A 16,244-nucleotide genomic window follows, 5' to 3' on the forward strand; every position below is an offset into this window, starting at 1 on the left:
AAATCTTGTAGGTTGTCGTGCTTTAAACGCAGCCACGCAGCTCATTCACTCACTCCCCTCCTTCTTCCCCCAGCTCCCAGAGAGATGTGGAGGAGAATCAAAAGAGTGTAGCTCCCATGGGTTGAGATAAGAACAGTTTAATAACACATCACTACTGCTACAGGAATAATAATAATAATGATAAAGGAAATAACAAGTGAAGAGAATACAACACCTCACCAGACACCGACCCATAACTCACCCCACCCTGTTCAACCGAGCACCGACCGATACCTCTTCCCACCCCCCATAGCACTAGCCCTTCCGGGTAACTCTCGGTTACATCGTGGGCATGATGTACTGTGGTATGGAATACCCCTTTGATTAGTTTGGGTCAGGTGTCCTGTCTCTGCTTCCTCCCGGCTTCTCCTCCTCCCTGGCAGAGCATGAGACTCACAAAGTCCTTGGTCAGTTTAAACATTTGAGCAGTAACTAAAAACATCGGTGTTATCAGCTCTGTTCCGAGGCTGAAAGTCAAAACACAGCACTGCACCAGGTACTAAGAAGTAGAAAAATGACAGCTACTGCTCAAACCAGGACATAGGTTTAAAGGGTGGGGCCAGTCCTGTGCACGCTGCGCCTTAAAAAAATCCACTGTGCAGGCTGGAAGGGCTTGCTCTCACTTGTCAGTATGGACAGGCGAGAGTCGAAACAGCAGGTAACAAAGTGCATGGGAAGCTGCAGATCCAACCTTGCATGAGGGCAGACCAGCACATGGGTCGCTTGAGATTACCCCAGGAGATGACAGTCCTGGTTGGACACTTCCTGATTGCAGCAGTCTTTTTTTCCAACCAGATTTGCCTATCTCACTTGCTGTTGGTCGTCGTGGTTGTAGTAAGCAGGGGTAAAGCCCTTCCCAAATCTTCGTTCACAAAGTGAAGCCATTAATCATACACAGATTTTTTTTATAACATTTTTGATTTTTTGCTCTAAAAAAGGGTGGCATCTTTTAATGGCAAAATATTCAAAGCACAATTTACCTATCTTTTTCATTATTTCTTTGAGGTTTAAGTTTGCAAGTACTCCTAATTAGTCAAGTGCTGTTATGAGTGGACTCTGAAAATGTGGAAAATAAATGTGTTTGCTTACTTACCTTTTTAGGACTAAGTCAACGCTCACTGATTTTCAAAACCCAATTGAAAAGGAGGTTGGCAAGTTTTGGTGAGGAATGGGACAACATTTTTGAACTGTGAAGAGAATTACTTGACTGAGAGAAAGACTAGTTTTCGTAGAAATGCAATGAAACTCCGTAACTGAAGTCATTGTTTATTATACCGCTGCGTTCTAATGCTAGGTGGAATTTTAACATTGCAACAGAAATCTTTTGTATTATTTGTCACAGATTTTTGACTAAAGCTAGATATCTCATTTACTCTAAGCCATGCTGTAATGAACATTTGCAGTCCAAACAAGCATTGGGTGTCCAGTATTTAATTTGTGTTCTGCAGTTTTAATCTCAGTGCATTTTGGTCCATTACTTGTAAATGTCAGTTAAAAATTAAGAGGACAATTCAAGAATATTTCTTGGCTTTTCCAAAACTCATGAATTTTTTCCTTTCTCCTTCCATTCTTTGCATTTATATAGGAAGACAGCTGCCTTCAGATGATCCAGAACTCACTGACAGTTTTTCTTGTTTCCGTCCTACTTCATGAGAACTTCAGAAGATACTGAGGTATTTATTTGTTCTTTCCACTTTTAGGATTTCTACTTTGCAGTTAGTAGATTGGTAGAAGAGCACATAAAAGACACAACGAATTTAGACGAGGAAGAGTAATCATGAAAGGAAAATAACAAAAGTTCTGTCAGTAAGGAGAGCTGCTGGGTCTAATCTCTTGGGTCTAATCTAATCTCTTTCTGCAGCTGGACACTTTATTAGTCAATTTTTTTTATAAAAATAAAATAATTTAAAATATGCCAAAAGGAAGCATATTAAAATGCAGTTAAAGTGTTGCTTTTTGGGGGGTCTTCTATTGAGTTTTATCTGATCTCTGATTTCTCCAAGAATGGATGAAATATTTTGCAGGAAATCCCTGAACATGAATATCCAGTCATCTAAATAATGACTAAATAACAAAGCCTTCTAAACAATGAGGCCTTCTAAACTGTCTGGCATTCATAGGTTTCTTTCTCTAATACTTGAAGGGAATTTCAGTTAAAGAAAAGCTTTGGTGTTAATGCAGTGTATAATGCTTTTGTCACAATTTATCTTTCATAAATCCATGAGATTAAATATAAAAGCTGTTTTAAGGATATTGATAAATATTTTATTCTGAAAAATATTTGTCATTTTTGTCGGATACCAGTGAGTTAATTCCTTTGGATAGAAAATATTTTCTCCATTTGTATATGTAAACAGAGTCTGATAAAGGATTAATGAACAAAGAAGTCATAAAGGGAAAAAAGTATCTTGTAAGCCTGTGATCAGCTGGATTTATGTCAGCACTAAATTTACGATCTGCAGCTGTTAAATGTCTGATAGGACCTTCATCTTCGAATGCATGATAACCGTGCGAGTGCATAGCTAGAAAAAAGGAAACATTGTGCTTTGAAAAATTAAATTGTCCAGACATATGGATGATGATTGCAGTGCTTCACATAGAGCAAAACTTTGTTCTGTAAAGCTTACAAATGAAAGTTTTAATGCTTTTTAAATTGCAGCTACCAACATAAATTCTAAGATGTCATAGGTTGAAAGAAAGGTGGTTGCTTAGTGTTTGTATATTCAGCCTAATGTAAGCAGTGCTGGGCTTGAATTTTTGTTTCTGCATTTGAGAACTCAAAGCTTAAATGGCACTGAGAAAAAGATGTCTTAGAATTTCTATAATGTTATCTTAAAATATGTAATATATACAACATTTTTTTCTGTAGTTCTTGAAATTTATATGTGGGTTTCTTAAGTATCAAGAATGGCTTAACCTTTTGGAAATGTTGGTAATTGTTAGTGTAGTTACTGTATAGAATTCATCTGTGTTATTATAGATACAATATATGCGTTTCCTTTTTTTAAAGAGACTTTATATACCAGCCAGTATAGATTACAGTTAAAATAATGTTAGCATTAAAAAGTTTTTTAAAAAATTACTATTAAAATTTAGTTGAATGTTACATATGGGTTTGGAAAAGAAGTCTTTTTTGTTTCTAACTTTGCATTTTGTGCTGTTAGCAGCTAATTATATTACATGCAAATTCTATGAAGTGCTGCATATTCTGAGATTTTAATAAAGCAGTTGGTGTTACATGACAGGTTGGGCCAGTTTAGTATGCATTATGGATTGGTTATGTCTTACAGTGGGGCAGTTCATTTCTGGAGTCAGTACACAACCATTTTAGCAGTAGAATTAGCCACTTATGTCACAGATTATAATTAGCTGCATCTGTACGCCAAAGCAACAGGATGGAATGCAAAACACAGCCAAACATGTGAACGAATTTTCTTCCAGTGATATTTGCCCAGGCTCAAAATATCTCCCACTCCAGATTTGAAAGTAGTGGAAAAGTTAGACAATTCTCTCTTGGGAAGAGACTGATTGTAGCTTATTCAGAAGTCCACATTATTTCAGATCTCTAAGGTAAGTAACAATTTTTTAAATCTGTTTCTATATCTGTATTAAAATATTAGCATATTAACAATTGAGTTGGGTTTTGTTTGTGTGTATTACATTAATGTATTGAGCTTCTCACCCTTCTGATTTTCTGTGCAACATTTCAGGGTGATTCTGTCCTCATTTAAGGATCATGTTGATACTTGTGATTTATTTTAGGACAAATTCAAGTGTTAATTTTTATATACAAGTACTATTTTAGATTCTGATAATTTAATTATACTTGTTTTTACAATTAAATGCAGTATTAAGTTGCACAGTTTAAACTTGTGTAATATTAAGAAGCTTTTAGTAATTTTAAAATCTTTTACATGATCGTATTACTATACTTACCTAAGTATCTAGTTTGCAATAGTGAATCCCTGATGTTTGTAGCTCTAAATTTTTCTCAGTTTATCGATCACATGGTAAAAGTCGAATTTAGTCAAGAATGGATCTGTTCTTCTGATGAGCATTCCTTTTTGGTTTGACAGTGTAATAATAACCTTCCATCTGAGGAACTGTTACCAAAATCAGTTCTAAGTTCTGTGAAACATACTTGAATTAGTGTTAAGCATTAAACTATGTGTATAGAGAACTCCTTTTACATATCTGTAATCTCCTTAAATTCAAATACATTTTCACTTGAATAATTTCCCTTGACTGAAAGAAAATTACTAACTAGGTATCAGTTGGTTACTGACTCATTATGATTTACTGAATGTTACTTGGTGTGTGTTCACCAACAGGTGGTTGCACTGCATATTTAACCATGCATCAGAATAAGCACATAAGTTCCTAAAACAAGCTGTTGCCAAAGCGTAGGAATGTGATTTGACTAGTGATCTGACACAAGTCATCTAGCTGCTTTTATAGAGATTTGGGTGGTTTCACCATATCTGTCTTAAATCTCCTCCTAATTGAGCAAGAGATTAATAGTGTCCTAGAAGTGTCTGCCTCTCTCCATTGTCTGTGGAGGGGGCGTAGGTAAGTATGGTTGATGTTACCTGTGTTTAGTGAGATGAATCCTGTCCTGCATAGCCACATCCAAATGAGTAATCCACATGAGTGAATTGTAGTAACTTTGTGCCATAGAGTTCTGGAATTTTGCAGTCAAGATTTCGGAATTTTTACTGGAGATGTGTAGTCACAACTGATATCACTTTGGCTGAAATGAATATCTGTTCTAAATAAATGTGATATTTACATATTTGATACGTATTTCCTCTCCATTACATAATGAAGATCCAGTGGTTCTGGAATACTACCAAAGGGTAAGAACCACTACATGGAGTTAAATTAAAAACAAAAGGACCTAAATTAAGCCCAGCATTAAAGGGAGCCATTTAAAATCTCTTTCTAAACATTTACAATTATCCTGATAACATTTCCTGATAACATTACATGCATTACAATTTTCCTGATAACATTCCTGATAACCTGATAAAAGTTGGGTTTTTTTTCTGGTTGAAAACTCAGTGGTTAAAAGCAGGTTATATTTTAGGGTTTATTCACAATCATAAGGTTTTAGTAGGTTTGTAATTATACAGATGTGTGACTATACATAGCGTTGAGAATGCTCAGGAGAGAACATTGTGTTTTAAGCTAAGGGAGAAGAGCTTTGTAGGAAGAACTGAAAGAAAGAAATTGATGTAGAGTGTATCTTACAAACTCAAGCCCCTGTCAAAAGGCACAGAAAACTTGTGTGTCCTTTTGCTTGAATAGAATGTGAAAAGTAATGCCTATTACATGAGATACAAATCCCAGGTCCTGATAGTTTTTAATTATCTTCATGATTTGGGATTAACTAAGATGGATTTCCTGTGGATTTACTTCTCAGAGTTGATTGTCTTAGATATTTAATGAGCAGTGACTGAAGGTTTTCCATAACGGAGATATTTACAAGGTCTTTCTCACATACACGTTTTCTGATAATCTAATAAGGTCTTTTTGCCTATTGTAGTCTTTCAGTGGAGACAGATGGGGCTGCTTCTTCTCTCTGTATCTCATTTTCAGAAAGTTTGTAGGAATATAGTATTTCTGAGATCTCTACTTGTCTGTTGAATTTGGTTGAAATTGGCCAAGAAACTCAAAAGCTGTTGTAGGAGGGAGGGAAATGAATGGGAGACAAACAATTTACACATAGAGTGCCATGGCTTTTTTATTTATTAGACCAAGCTAAAAGCATCATGGCAGTTTGGATAACAGGTTAATTCAATATCCTGGTCAAATTTTCAGCTTGGTAATGATATTCTCACTATTTAATTCATCTGTAAGTTTGGCTACCTGGGCCAGTCTTCTCATTAGACCTTTCTGTATATCTGCCAAAAACTGTTAAACAGCTGCTACATTTCATGCCACGGCTGGTTATGTTTCTGTGGTGGATGAAGTACATCTGTAAAATAATGTGAATAGGAATATAAACTAAAGTACATAAATAATTTTAAAAATTGACTATGGTATGTGCTAAGTGTTGGATATTACTGGTATTAGCCATAGTCACATAGTTTTTACTGAGATATATAGTATATTTCTTTATTTGTGTGCTTGCATGCATATATCCTGAAGGTTATTCTGTATGAATCATGTATTTTCAATAATGGGATAGAAACATAGAATGGTTTGGGTTGGAAGGGACCTTCAAAAGTCGTCTAGTCCAATCCTCCTGCAATGATCAGGGACATCTTCAACTTGTTTTCCTATATGAAAGTTTTCATAGTAGGGATAAGAAGGGGGTGGAAGAGGCTGACTGGGGTTTGGCTGAGTATCAAAAAGGAGAGAGGAAGCATGGTAGACACTCGCAAAAGTCAGCATGGGTGAGGCAGACAAGGCTGCATATATTCTGATTTTATAGAAAGACATATTTGAAGACTAAAGAAGTGAAAGTTTACCCAGAGAACATCCAGTGCAAAGTTTTATGTAATGTGTATGGATGTAGTGGAGAGTTCTATGGAGACAGAGCAAAACTTTATGTGGGATGGGGCAGCAAAACCAGGATAGGAGGTGGTAGTCCTATACTGCCTGTGCTACTTTTAGGTTATTTTTCTAGTCTCAAATGCTCAAACTTGTCTACTTTTTCAGTCTTACTCTTTGGTGTAATAAAAGATACTTCTTTTAGCCACAAAACTGTATTGTATTATATCCCCTGTACTATTCTACTTTTAGTTTTGTGTCATTATAATAGGTATTTTCCATTTAATGAAATTACAGAGGGAGGCATCTGAAAACTTACCTTGATTAACACAGAACAGTATTATGAAATAGTGTATTTCATTCTGCATGATTTCACGAGTCATTTAATAATTATGTTGAGTGCACATTTGAAGATAATGCTTTCAAACAGAAATGCAGGTTTTATATTCATGAAGTTGTGGAAGGCTATTAATGTATTGTTATAATGGAGAAGAAACTGCATATAAGCTATATTTGATAAAACCACTCTTTGTGTTTATCTGTGTACCCCACGATCTTTTTTAATTGTCTATTTAACAGAAATTCTGCTACTAAAAGATTTCACCATCTGTGAAATTACTCATTTTTTATGTTTAGATTCATATATTTTATTGATTTTGGTTTTAGCTAAACATTTATTGAACTGATAGTGTTGTGATTCAAACTTGGTGATTTGTTTTAACTGATTTTAGTCATGTTTATAGAAGACAAAGCCATATTCCCTTCGCCATAGTGAAAACATCTAACATGCTATTTAAATTAAGAACATTAAAATTACCATCTTCCTGTATCAGAAATCCTCAGGTACACAATAATATCTGTCTTAAGTCAGAAAAAAATTCAAAACTATTATTTAAAAGTTGTCTAGAAATCAGCAGTTTGATTTGGGATTGCTGTAAAGCATATAAATGTCTAGAATGCTCCATTCCTGGTAGTGTTCAAGGCCAGGTTGGACAGAGCCTTGGGCAACTTAGTCTATTGAGAGGCATCCCTGCCCATGGCAGAGGGGTTGGGACTAGATGATCTTAAGATCCTTTCCTTAGAATCATAGAATAGTTAGGGTTGGAAAGGACCTTAAAATCATCTAGTTCCAACCCCCTTCTAATCTTAAACATTCTATAATTCTATGAATGTGAAATAATGCAAACAGATGAAGCAGAAAGCTGCTTTCTTCCTTTGCTTCATCAGAAGATTATGTCTTTTTCTACCTTACCCTTCTTTTGTGACATTCTTCAGCATTTCCTGGATATATTTCTCCCCATTTTTTACAATCTCCACTTGTGTGTCTCATGTTCATTTCCTGAGTGTACCCACTACTTAACCATTTTTTCTTATCCACAAGTGTCTACTCAAATTATTTATTTTACTGCAGCTCTTTCTTTTCATGCTTATATGAGAAGTCACCACCACTGCTGTAGGTTTAGTGATGTACTGATTGTAGGGACAATTACCAGAGGGCGTTAATCAAAATATGAATGCTGCGTGCCTCTGACTCACAATGGAGCCAAACTTGTGTATCTGCTGAATATATCAGATGACAATGTTACTAAGTGTATGTGGGACCTCTCATTTATGCTGTTGTGGAACCCACTTTTCCAAGTACAGGCTTTGCTAGTCTATAAAGTGGGTGTCAGGATCCCTACACAGCGAAGTAGTGTTTTGAAATAGGAGTCCAGTCCAGCCTACAGTGCAGGTAGTTAAGCAATCTCAGCATGCACAAAAACACAAAAGAATTTTTCTTAACTGCATCCCAGAATGAGAGCTTCAGCATGAGTTGCAGTTTCCTTTGGACCTACAGGGAACAGTTTAGAGAATTGGTCTTAATGCCTTTAATTCTGTTTTCACATGCTGTGCAGTGTTTATGTTCAAAATTACTAATAATACTGCAGTGGATGCATAGGTAGCAAATAGTATTCTTATATCGTTACTAGAATTTCCTGTTACAATATTCCTTTTTATGTTCTGGGTTGGTTCTCTGCTAACATGTCAGACTATGAAGACTTGATCGACATGTCAGGCACTCTTGTCTAAATTTAAAGAGCAGACAATGTCCAATTTGAGTTTAAAATGCAAGTTATACTTGTGCTCTATGAATGTCTTTTCTTAAGTATGCCCAAAGAGTAACTTTAGAAATTACAGGGATACTTCCTGGAGAAGGCAGTGTGCTTGTTTAATCCAAATAGGAATTACCTTCCAGTCACGCTAATTAGGATCTTTAAAATGAAGAAATATGCCAAAAATAAGTATTACTTTCAGATTACAGTACTTGATTTACATCAGTAAGTCAATTTTAATTGAAAGTTAAGAATTTTAATAGTAACTGCTTATTTAAATTTCAGATTAAGTATTTTATATTAAAAATATACTTCCAGGCACAAGGATGATATATATTACGTCGAATGAGAGATTGCATTCTTTGTTTAGTTTGAAATTCATACACACTGAACACGTACTCCTGGGTTTTGTTTATCCTTCATTTGTTTTTGCAGTTAATTATAAGATCAGCTAGCTCTTTCCTGTTGGTTTTAATGCAAGTGGTATACTGATCAATACCAGTATTTGTACATTTTGCCATGTTCTTCATCTTCTGTGCTTCTTGCATTGCATTATTGCCTTGTCACGGTTGCTGAAGAAACTTAAGAGTTGGTTGCTCCCTAAACAGTTGGAGTCAACATTACCAAAAAAGGCTTCTGTAGTACATGTCTTTTGACGATTTCCTTATGTGTCTAATACCCATTTAAATTAATCTGCTTTTCCCGTGTGTAAGTAAAAATGAGTAATAAAGCTATTATAGGCAAGACTGAAATACAACAGAAGCACATCAGTTTGTGTTCATTGACATTTAAAATTCATCAGAAAAGGGCAGGGATTTAAAATATGTAATGAGACACAATATAGATAGGAAAGCATTTTGCTTCCTCTGCTACTGGAAAGGGAAGTGAACTTCTAATTTTTAGTTTCATGTGACTTTTCAAAAAAAGTACAGTTGTGAACTTCTAGATGCAAGGTTGAATTACTCTTCTTTCATATTTTAAACATCTGTGATAGATCACTTGAATTAGAGAGGGAAGACTTGAGGATTAATTTTCATCTCTACTCTCTGTGTCTAGTTGAATTCCTTGTTTCTTTGGTGTATTTTCACTTAACTATTCATAGAAAGCTTCACAGGATAGCAGTATAACTCCATTTACTATGTGAAATAATTTAGTATGGCTGAATAAACAGCTTTTCTCAAGGTTGTGTCATGGTTCAACCTTGGTCAGCAGCTAAGTCCTGCACAGCTGCTCTCACTACCCCTTGGTGGGCTGGGGGAGAGAATCAGAAGAGTAAAGGTGAAAAAACTCATAGGTTGAGATGAAGAGATAAAGGTTTAATAAGTAAAGCAAAGCAATAAATTAACTCACTGCTTCCCATTGCAGGCAGGTGTTTGGCCGTCCCCAAGAAACTGGGGCTCCCTCACACATAAACAGCTACTCAAGAAAACAAACACCATCAACCCGAACATCATCCCCCTTGCTCCTTCTTCCTCCCCACCTTTATATGCTGAGCATGATGCCATATGGCATGGAATATCTCTTGGGTCAGTTGAGGTCAGCTATCCCAGCTGTGTCCCCTCCCAACAACACCCACAGACTACTGCTGATGGGGTAGGGTGTGGAGCAGAAAAGGCCTTGGCTGCGTGTAAGCACTGCTCAATGGTAACTAAAACATCCCTATGTTATCAACACTGTTTCCAGCACAAATCCAAAACACAGCCCCATACCAGCTACTATAAAAGAAAATTAGCTCTAGCCCAGCAAAAACCAGCACAGTCCTCAACCACAGTAGGAAAGCATCACAGAAAGGAGTTTGCTACTTTGTGATTGTGCTGAAGGCTATGGTATGAACTGTAAGTATGCCTCTGAAGAGATAACAGCATGTTACCTAGAAGTAGCACTTCCATAAAAGAAGTAGCAAGAACAGGAAAAAGAGAAAAGGTTATGCCAATGCATATGTTTTTATTCTTTTTGCTCTCACAGAGGGTACCTCTTCCCAGCACTAAAGACAAGAAATACTTCTCCTGAGAACAACACTGAGCACAATGTTAAAAGACTTTTGCTAAAAGCTCAGACCAAGTAGGGCTCTACTATCAACTGGTATTTCTACAAGATACATTTTGGCCTTGCTAGTAATCATTGTTGTATGATAGAAAAGATCTGTATCACACATCTAGAAAATAAAACTATACCTTTTTCTTTTGTTTGGGGTTTTGGTTGGGTTTTTTTTTGTTTGTTTTTTTTTGGAGAGGGTTTGTTTTTGTTGTTGTTTGGTTTTTTTTAAACAAATAGGAACAAATGTAATTGTTGGGGGGTTAAGTACTTTTCAAAACTGTAAAATTACTTGCTGTCTTGTAGACATCCACATAAGATTATGATAGAAGAGATTCTTTGATGATTTGTCTCCATCAGGGGGATTGCATTCATTTCCTTCACATGTATAAACAACTTCAAACCTTTCAGTATTTTCAACAAACCCAATGAAGATTACTTCCCGCATTCCTCCCCCCAAGGGAGGAATTCTTGCACATCTATCACACTTCCCTTAAAGTTATAAATAACCAAAGAAAGCATGGCAAATGACAAAAAACATTTTAAGAAGTTCATTCCTAGCAGTGTTTTGAGATTCCTAGTGTTGTCTCCAGTGAAAGAAAATTAAAGCCACAAAAACATTTCTTATCTGCATTTAATGGTCCTTAAGAAATTAAATTTTGGACACAGAAACCTAATCTTCACTGAAACTCAAAGCAATAAAGTATCAGATCCTGTCTGCAAAGCTTAACTTCGCTGTGTGTTGAAGTTATCGAAAAGAAAAAGGTAATTAAGAGCAGCAATTTAAATGGTAGTACAAGCAGCATGGGGTGTATCCATTTTTTCAAATAGACTTCTTTTAAAGTCCATGATACCCAGAGACGTAACAAACCACTCTAAAGTAGCCAGAATTCTATTTAATCACCCAGGTTAAGAGTGTAAAAATTTGAATATGATGACAGAAGGGGAGTTCTTAGATATTCTTTCCAAATAAGAGTATGATAAATAAATACTCTTGAGATAAATTAAAACCTGCATACCTTGTTGTACAAAAGAATGTATTAAGACTATTCTCTTAACTGTTAACCTGCCAAGTAGTTTATATGTTAAATGGAAGATCAGACTAAAACAGAGTGATTAGAGAAGTGAAGAATATATAAGTAGTATGTAAAATTAATTATTTGTGTTTCTGTTAATGGTGGAGGAAACTGAATCACTCCATGTGCTAGAGCCTCATTTTATGGGTACTCATCAAAGGATCTATTTCAGAATAAAAGGACTATAGGAAAAGCTTATCTGTAGAAAACATGTAGAAAAAATAGATAGTAGTACTCAAAATCAGAAGATATTTACTGAAGACCTCTGAAAGAACTCAAGAAAAAAATAAGTGAACAACAAAGGTCAGCTCTAAAGACTGCAGAAGCCTGTATTAATTTAGATTGGAAGGAGGGCTCAGGAAGTCAACTAGTCCATCCTTCTCCTGTACTTCGATTTGAGAGTCTGTAGCAGACTCTTAGCAGAACACCATTTGTCTGTTGAGCTTTCATAACTTCCTGAATGTCTCCTTTTCTGTTTCAGAGCAAAATTGTAAGCATTTGACTCAGCCCTTTGCACACAGCACAACCTTCTTTCTTCTTGCCTTCCCAGCCTTTCTTTCCTGAGTGCTTTTATCTGTCCATTGCAGCATTTCAGTCATGCAGGCTATCCAGTGTATTTCTGTAATTCCAGTGGGATAATTCTCTGCAGCTGTGCATGGACTTCTAATTCCTCTTGTTGATTCTCATTCTGTGTTCATTCATGTACAGGCACTGGAGATGGATAGGCCAAAAGTCACACTCCTTTATAAGGAAAGGGAAAGAGCCATATCCATCATGCTGTCCTATGGACACATTGCCCCCCATATGTTCACTTTTCTTAAGGCTATAGCAACTGTTTCCTTATGTACGTAGTTTAAAGCTTTCCTCACCAAGTTAGCAAAAGTTACCTGACCTAATGGGGGGTGTCTCTTCCCATGACAGGGGGCTATGAACTACATAGAATCATAGAATAGTTAGGATTGGAAAGGACCTCAAGATCATCTAGTTCCAACCCCCCTGCCATGGGCAGGGACACCTCACACTAAACCATATCACCCAAGGCTTCATCCAACCTGGTCTTGAACACCACCAGGGATGGAGCATTCACTGCCTCCCTGGGCAACCTATTCCAGTACCTCACCACCCTAACAGTAAAGAATTTCTTCCTTATATCCAATTTAAACCTCCGCTGTTTAAGTTTCAACCCGTTACCCCTTGTCCTATCACTACAGTCCCTAATGAATAGTCCCTCCCCAGCATCCCTGTAGGCCCCCTTCAAATACTGGAAGGCTGCTATGAGGTCTCCACGCAGCCTTCTCTTCTTTCTCCAGGCTGAACAGCCCCAACTTTCGCAGCCTGTCTTCATATGGGAGGTGCTCCAGTCCCCTGATCATCCTCATGGCCTCCTCTGGACTTGTTCTAACAGTACCATGTCCTTTTTATGTTAAGGACACCAGAACTGCACCCAATACTCCAAGTGAGGTCTCAGGAGAGCAGAGTAGAGTGGCAGGATCACATCCTTCAACCTGCTGGTCACGCTCCTCTTGATGCAGCCCAGGATACGGTTGGCTTTCTGGGCTGTGAGTGCACACTGCTGGCTCATGTTCATTTTCTCATTGACTAACACCCCCAAGTCCTTCTCCGCAGGACTACCGTGTATTTCCTTTTTGCCCAACCTGTAGCTGTGCCTGGGATTGCTCTGACCCAGGTGTAGGACCTTGCACTTGTCATGGTTAAACTTCATGAGGTTGGCATCAGCCCACCTCACAAGTGTGTCAAGGTCCCTCTGAATGGCATTCCTTCCCTCTAGCGTATCAACAGAACCACACAGCTTGGTGTCATCGGCAAACTTGCTGAGGGCACACTCAATCCCATTGTCCATGTCAGCGACAAAGATATTAAACAAGACCGGTCCCAACACCGATCCCTGAGGGACACCACTCGTTACTGGTTTCCAGCCAGACATTGAACCGTTGACCACAATTCTTTGAGTGCAGCCATGCAGCCAGTTCTTCATCCACCGAGTGGTCCACCTATCAAATTGATGACACTCCAATTTAGAGACAAGGATGTCATGTGGGACAGTATTGAACACTTTGCACAAGTCCAGGTAGATGACATCAACTGTTCCACCCCTGTCCATCATTTTTATAGCCCCATCATAGAAGGCCACCAGATTGGTCAGGCAGGATTTCCCCTTAGTGAAGCCATGCTGGCTGTCACCAAGCACCTTGTTGTTTTTCATGTGAACTAGCATGCCTTCCAGGAGAATCTGCTCCCAGATTTTGCCAGGCACAGAGATGAGATTGACTGGTCTGTAATTCCCTGGGTCATCCGTTTTCCCCTTCTTGAAAATGGGGGTTATATTTCCCTTTTTCCAGTTGTTGGGAACTTCACCTGACTCCCATGATTTTTCAAATACATTGGCCATTGGCTTGGCAACTTCATTTGCTAGCTCTTTCAGGACCCGCAGATGGATTTCGTCAGGTCTCATGGACTTGTGCACGTTCAGGTTCTTAGGATGGTCTTGAACCAGATCCTCGTGTACAGTGGGCCCAAGGTCTAGGTTTCCACAGTCCCTGCCTCCGCCTTCCAAGACTTGGGTGGTGTGGTCAGAGCCTTTGCCAGTGAAGACCGAGGCAAAGAAGTAATTCAGAACCTCAGCCTTCTCCAAATCCTGTGTAGCCAGTTCTCACGAAAACTTACAGAGGGGGCCTACGTTGTCCCCAGCCTGTTTTTTAGCTGCTACATACCTATAAAATCCCTTCCTATTATCTTTAACATCCCTTGCCAAGTTTAGCTCCAACTGGGCCTTAGCTTTCCTAACTCGGACCCTAACTTCCTGGACAACATCCCTGTATTCATCCCAGGCCACCTGTCCTTGCTTCCACGTTTTATAAGCCTCTTTTTTCCTTTGAATTTTTCTCAGCAGCTCCTTATCCACCCAAGGAGGTCTCCTGGCCCTCCTGCTGCACTTCCTTCTAGTCGGGATGCAACACTCCTGAGCTTGTAGCAGGTGAGCCTTGAATATTAACCAAGAGTCTTGGGCCCCCCTGCCCTCTAGGGCTATATCCCTTGGAACCTTGCTAAGCAGGTTCCTGAAGAGCCCAAAGTCTGCTCTCTTGAAGTGCAGGGCAGTGAGCTTACTGCATGCTCTTCTCACTGTCCTGAGGACCTTGAATTCAACCATCTTGTGATCACTGCATTCAGGACTTCCCTGGAGCTTCACATTTCCAACGAGCCCTTCCCTGTTGGTGAGCACGAGGTCAAGCAGGGCACCTCTCCTCGTCGGCTCCTCTATTGCATTATCTTCAGGTCCTTTCCAACCCTAACCATTCTGATTCCATTTTCTGGCGGATGACTCTGAAGGAATGTCCCAAATGAAAAAAAAAAAAGCCATTAGAAGATATTTTGGGACAAAGCAATAAAATTATTAATTATTATGTCACCATGGTGTTCATTCATGTTCAGAAGGAATAATGTTCTTTGTGTGCCTTTCTGTTAAAAGAAGCAAGATGGCATCAAACACAGTTTCATCTTAATTTTCTGCCCCAAGAGCTTCTGATATATTTAGGTATTGCTAAGTGCATATTCTAGCTTTGCTTTAGCAATGTATTCCCACTGTCCATCCTACCAGAACCTGGAGTGTGGAGTAGAATAGTGATGAGAAATACACATTAATCTTCAAATATTATGCAATTCCTGTTAATTTTTGTATGCAGACAGAGAGAATTTCAGCATTGTCAGAGCAGGTAGAATACCCCTAGGCATATTATCTCTATCTTGATATTTTGAATAAATAAAAGGACAATAATGTCAATTTAAGCCAAAATGTGACCTTCATTCTTTTTAAAATTGTTATAAACATTACAAAGGGATTTTAAAGGAAGAGTCTCTTATGAATAAGTAAGATGTAGAGTAGGCAAACAAAGCCGTCAGATATTTGCAGGTAATTGGGGAAGAATGTTTTAAATTGCAACCTTTGAATAGGAGGATAATACCCCGTGAGCTTAGAATTCCAAAGGTATTGTAAACATCTTCCTACTCCAGTGTAATGCAGTATGAAAGCTTTACTTAAACAAGAAAGGCAGTGTCTTTAAAAGACACATTTTCTGTAGCTGTCTCACAAGTGCTGTAGTTTTCTGGACTTCCCAGTAACATTATAAATTCAAGTGAAAGACCTTTTCTCTGGAGGACAGTAGAGATTTTAATATATATTTGAGAATATAGGAATAGTTCTATAGTGCAGTCTGGAGATGAATGTCAGACTCACATGTCCTTATTTATCGTCTGGCACTTTCTTCTTAGGTTTGAATGTATTGCTTTTGCAGGTACAACAGGTTGTGGTGTAAAAATATCCTATCAAGAGTAAGAATTTGAATTGCATTAGATGTCTGAAATGTCATATTGTTTGCCAGCCTTTCAATTTCTAATGCAAAAAGCAGAAGTATATCTTTAAAGAGCACCAGTCTGTTTTACCTTTGGTAGAATTTTCAAATAATTTACAATTTGGAGTAGTTATTGGAAA

General features: G+C 37.9%; 1 protein-coding gene across 4 annotated transcripts in view; it reads left to right on the plus strand.

Moving 5' to 3' along the window:
• The window catches only part of SGCG (sarcoglycan gamma), a 121,711-nt gene that overhangs the window by 31,313 nt on the left and 74,154 nt on the right, over positions 1 to 16,244 (plus strand). For 2 of the 4 annotated variants that reach the window (XM_031049504.2, XM_031049503.2), the window contains exons 2-3: positions 1,625 to 1,712; positions 3,481 to 3,609. Coding sequence is in view for 2 of the 4 variants with exons in the window: in XM_005149760.3 (XP_005149817.2) it covers positions 1,689 to 1,712 (24 nt within the window). In the remaining 2 variants the exon portion in view is untranslated. The remainder of the gene's footprint in view (positions 1 to 1,624; positions 1,713 to 3,480; positions 3,610 to 16,244) is intronic. The other 2 variants (XM_005149760.3, XM_031049502.2) reach the window with 1 other exon arrangement.

Source organism: Melopsittacus undulatus, chromosome 2 (genome assembly GCF_012275295.1).
Source record: "Melopsittacus undulatus isolate bMelUnd1 chromosome 2, bMelUnd1.mat.Z, whole genome shotgun sequence".
Taxonomy (NCBI): domain Eukaryota; kingdom Metazoa; phylum Chordata; class Aves; order Psittaciformes; family Psittaculidae; genus Melopsittacus; species Melopsittacus undulatus.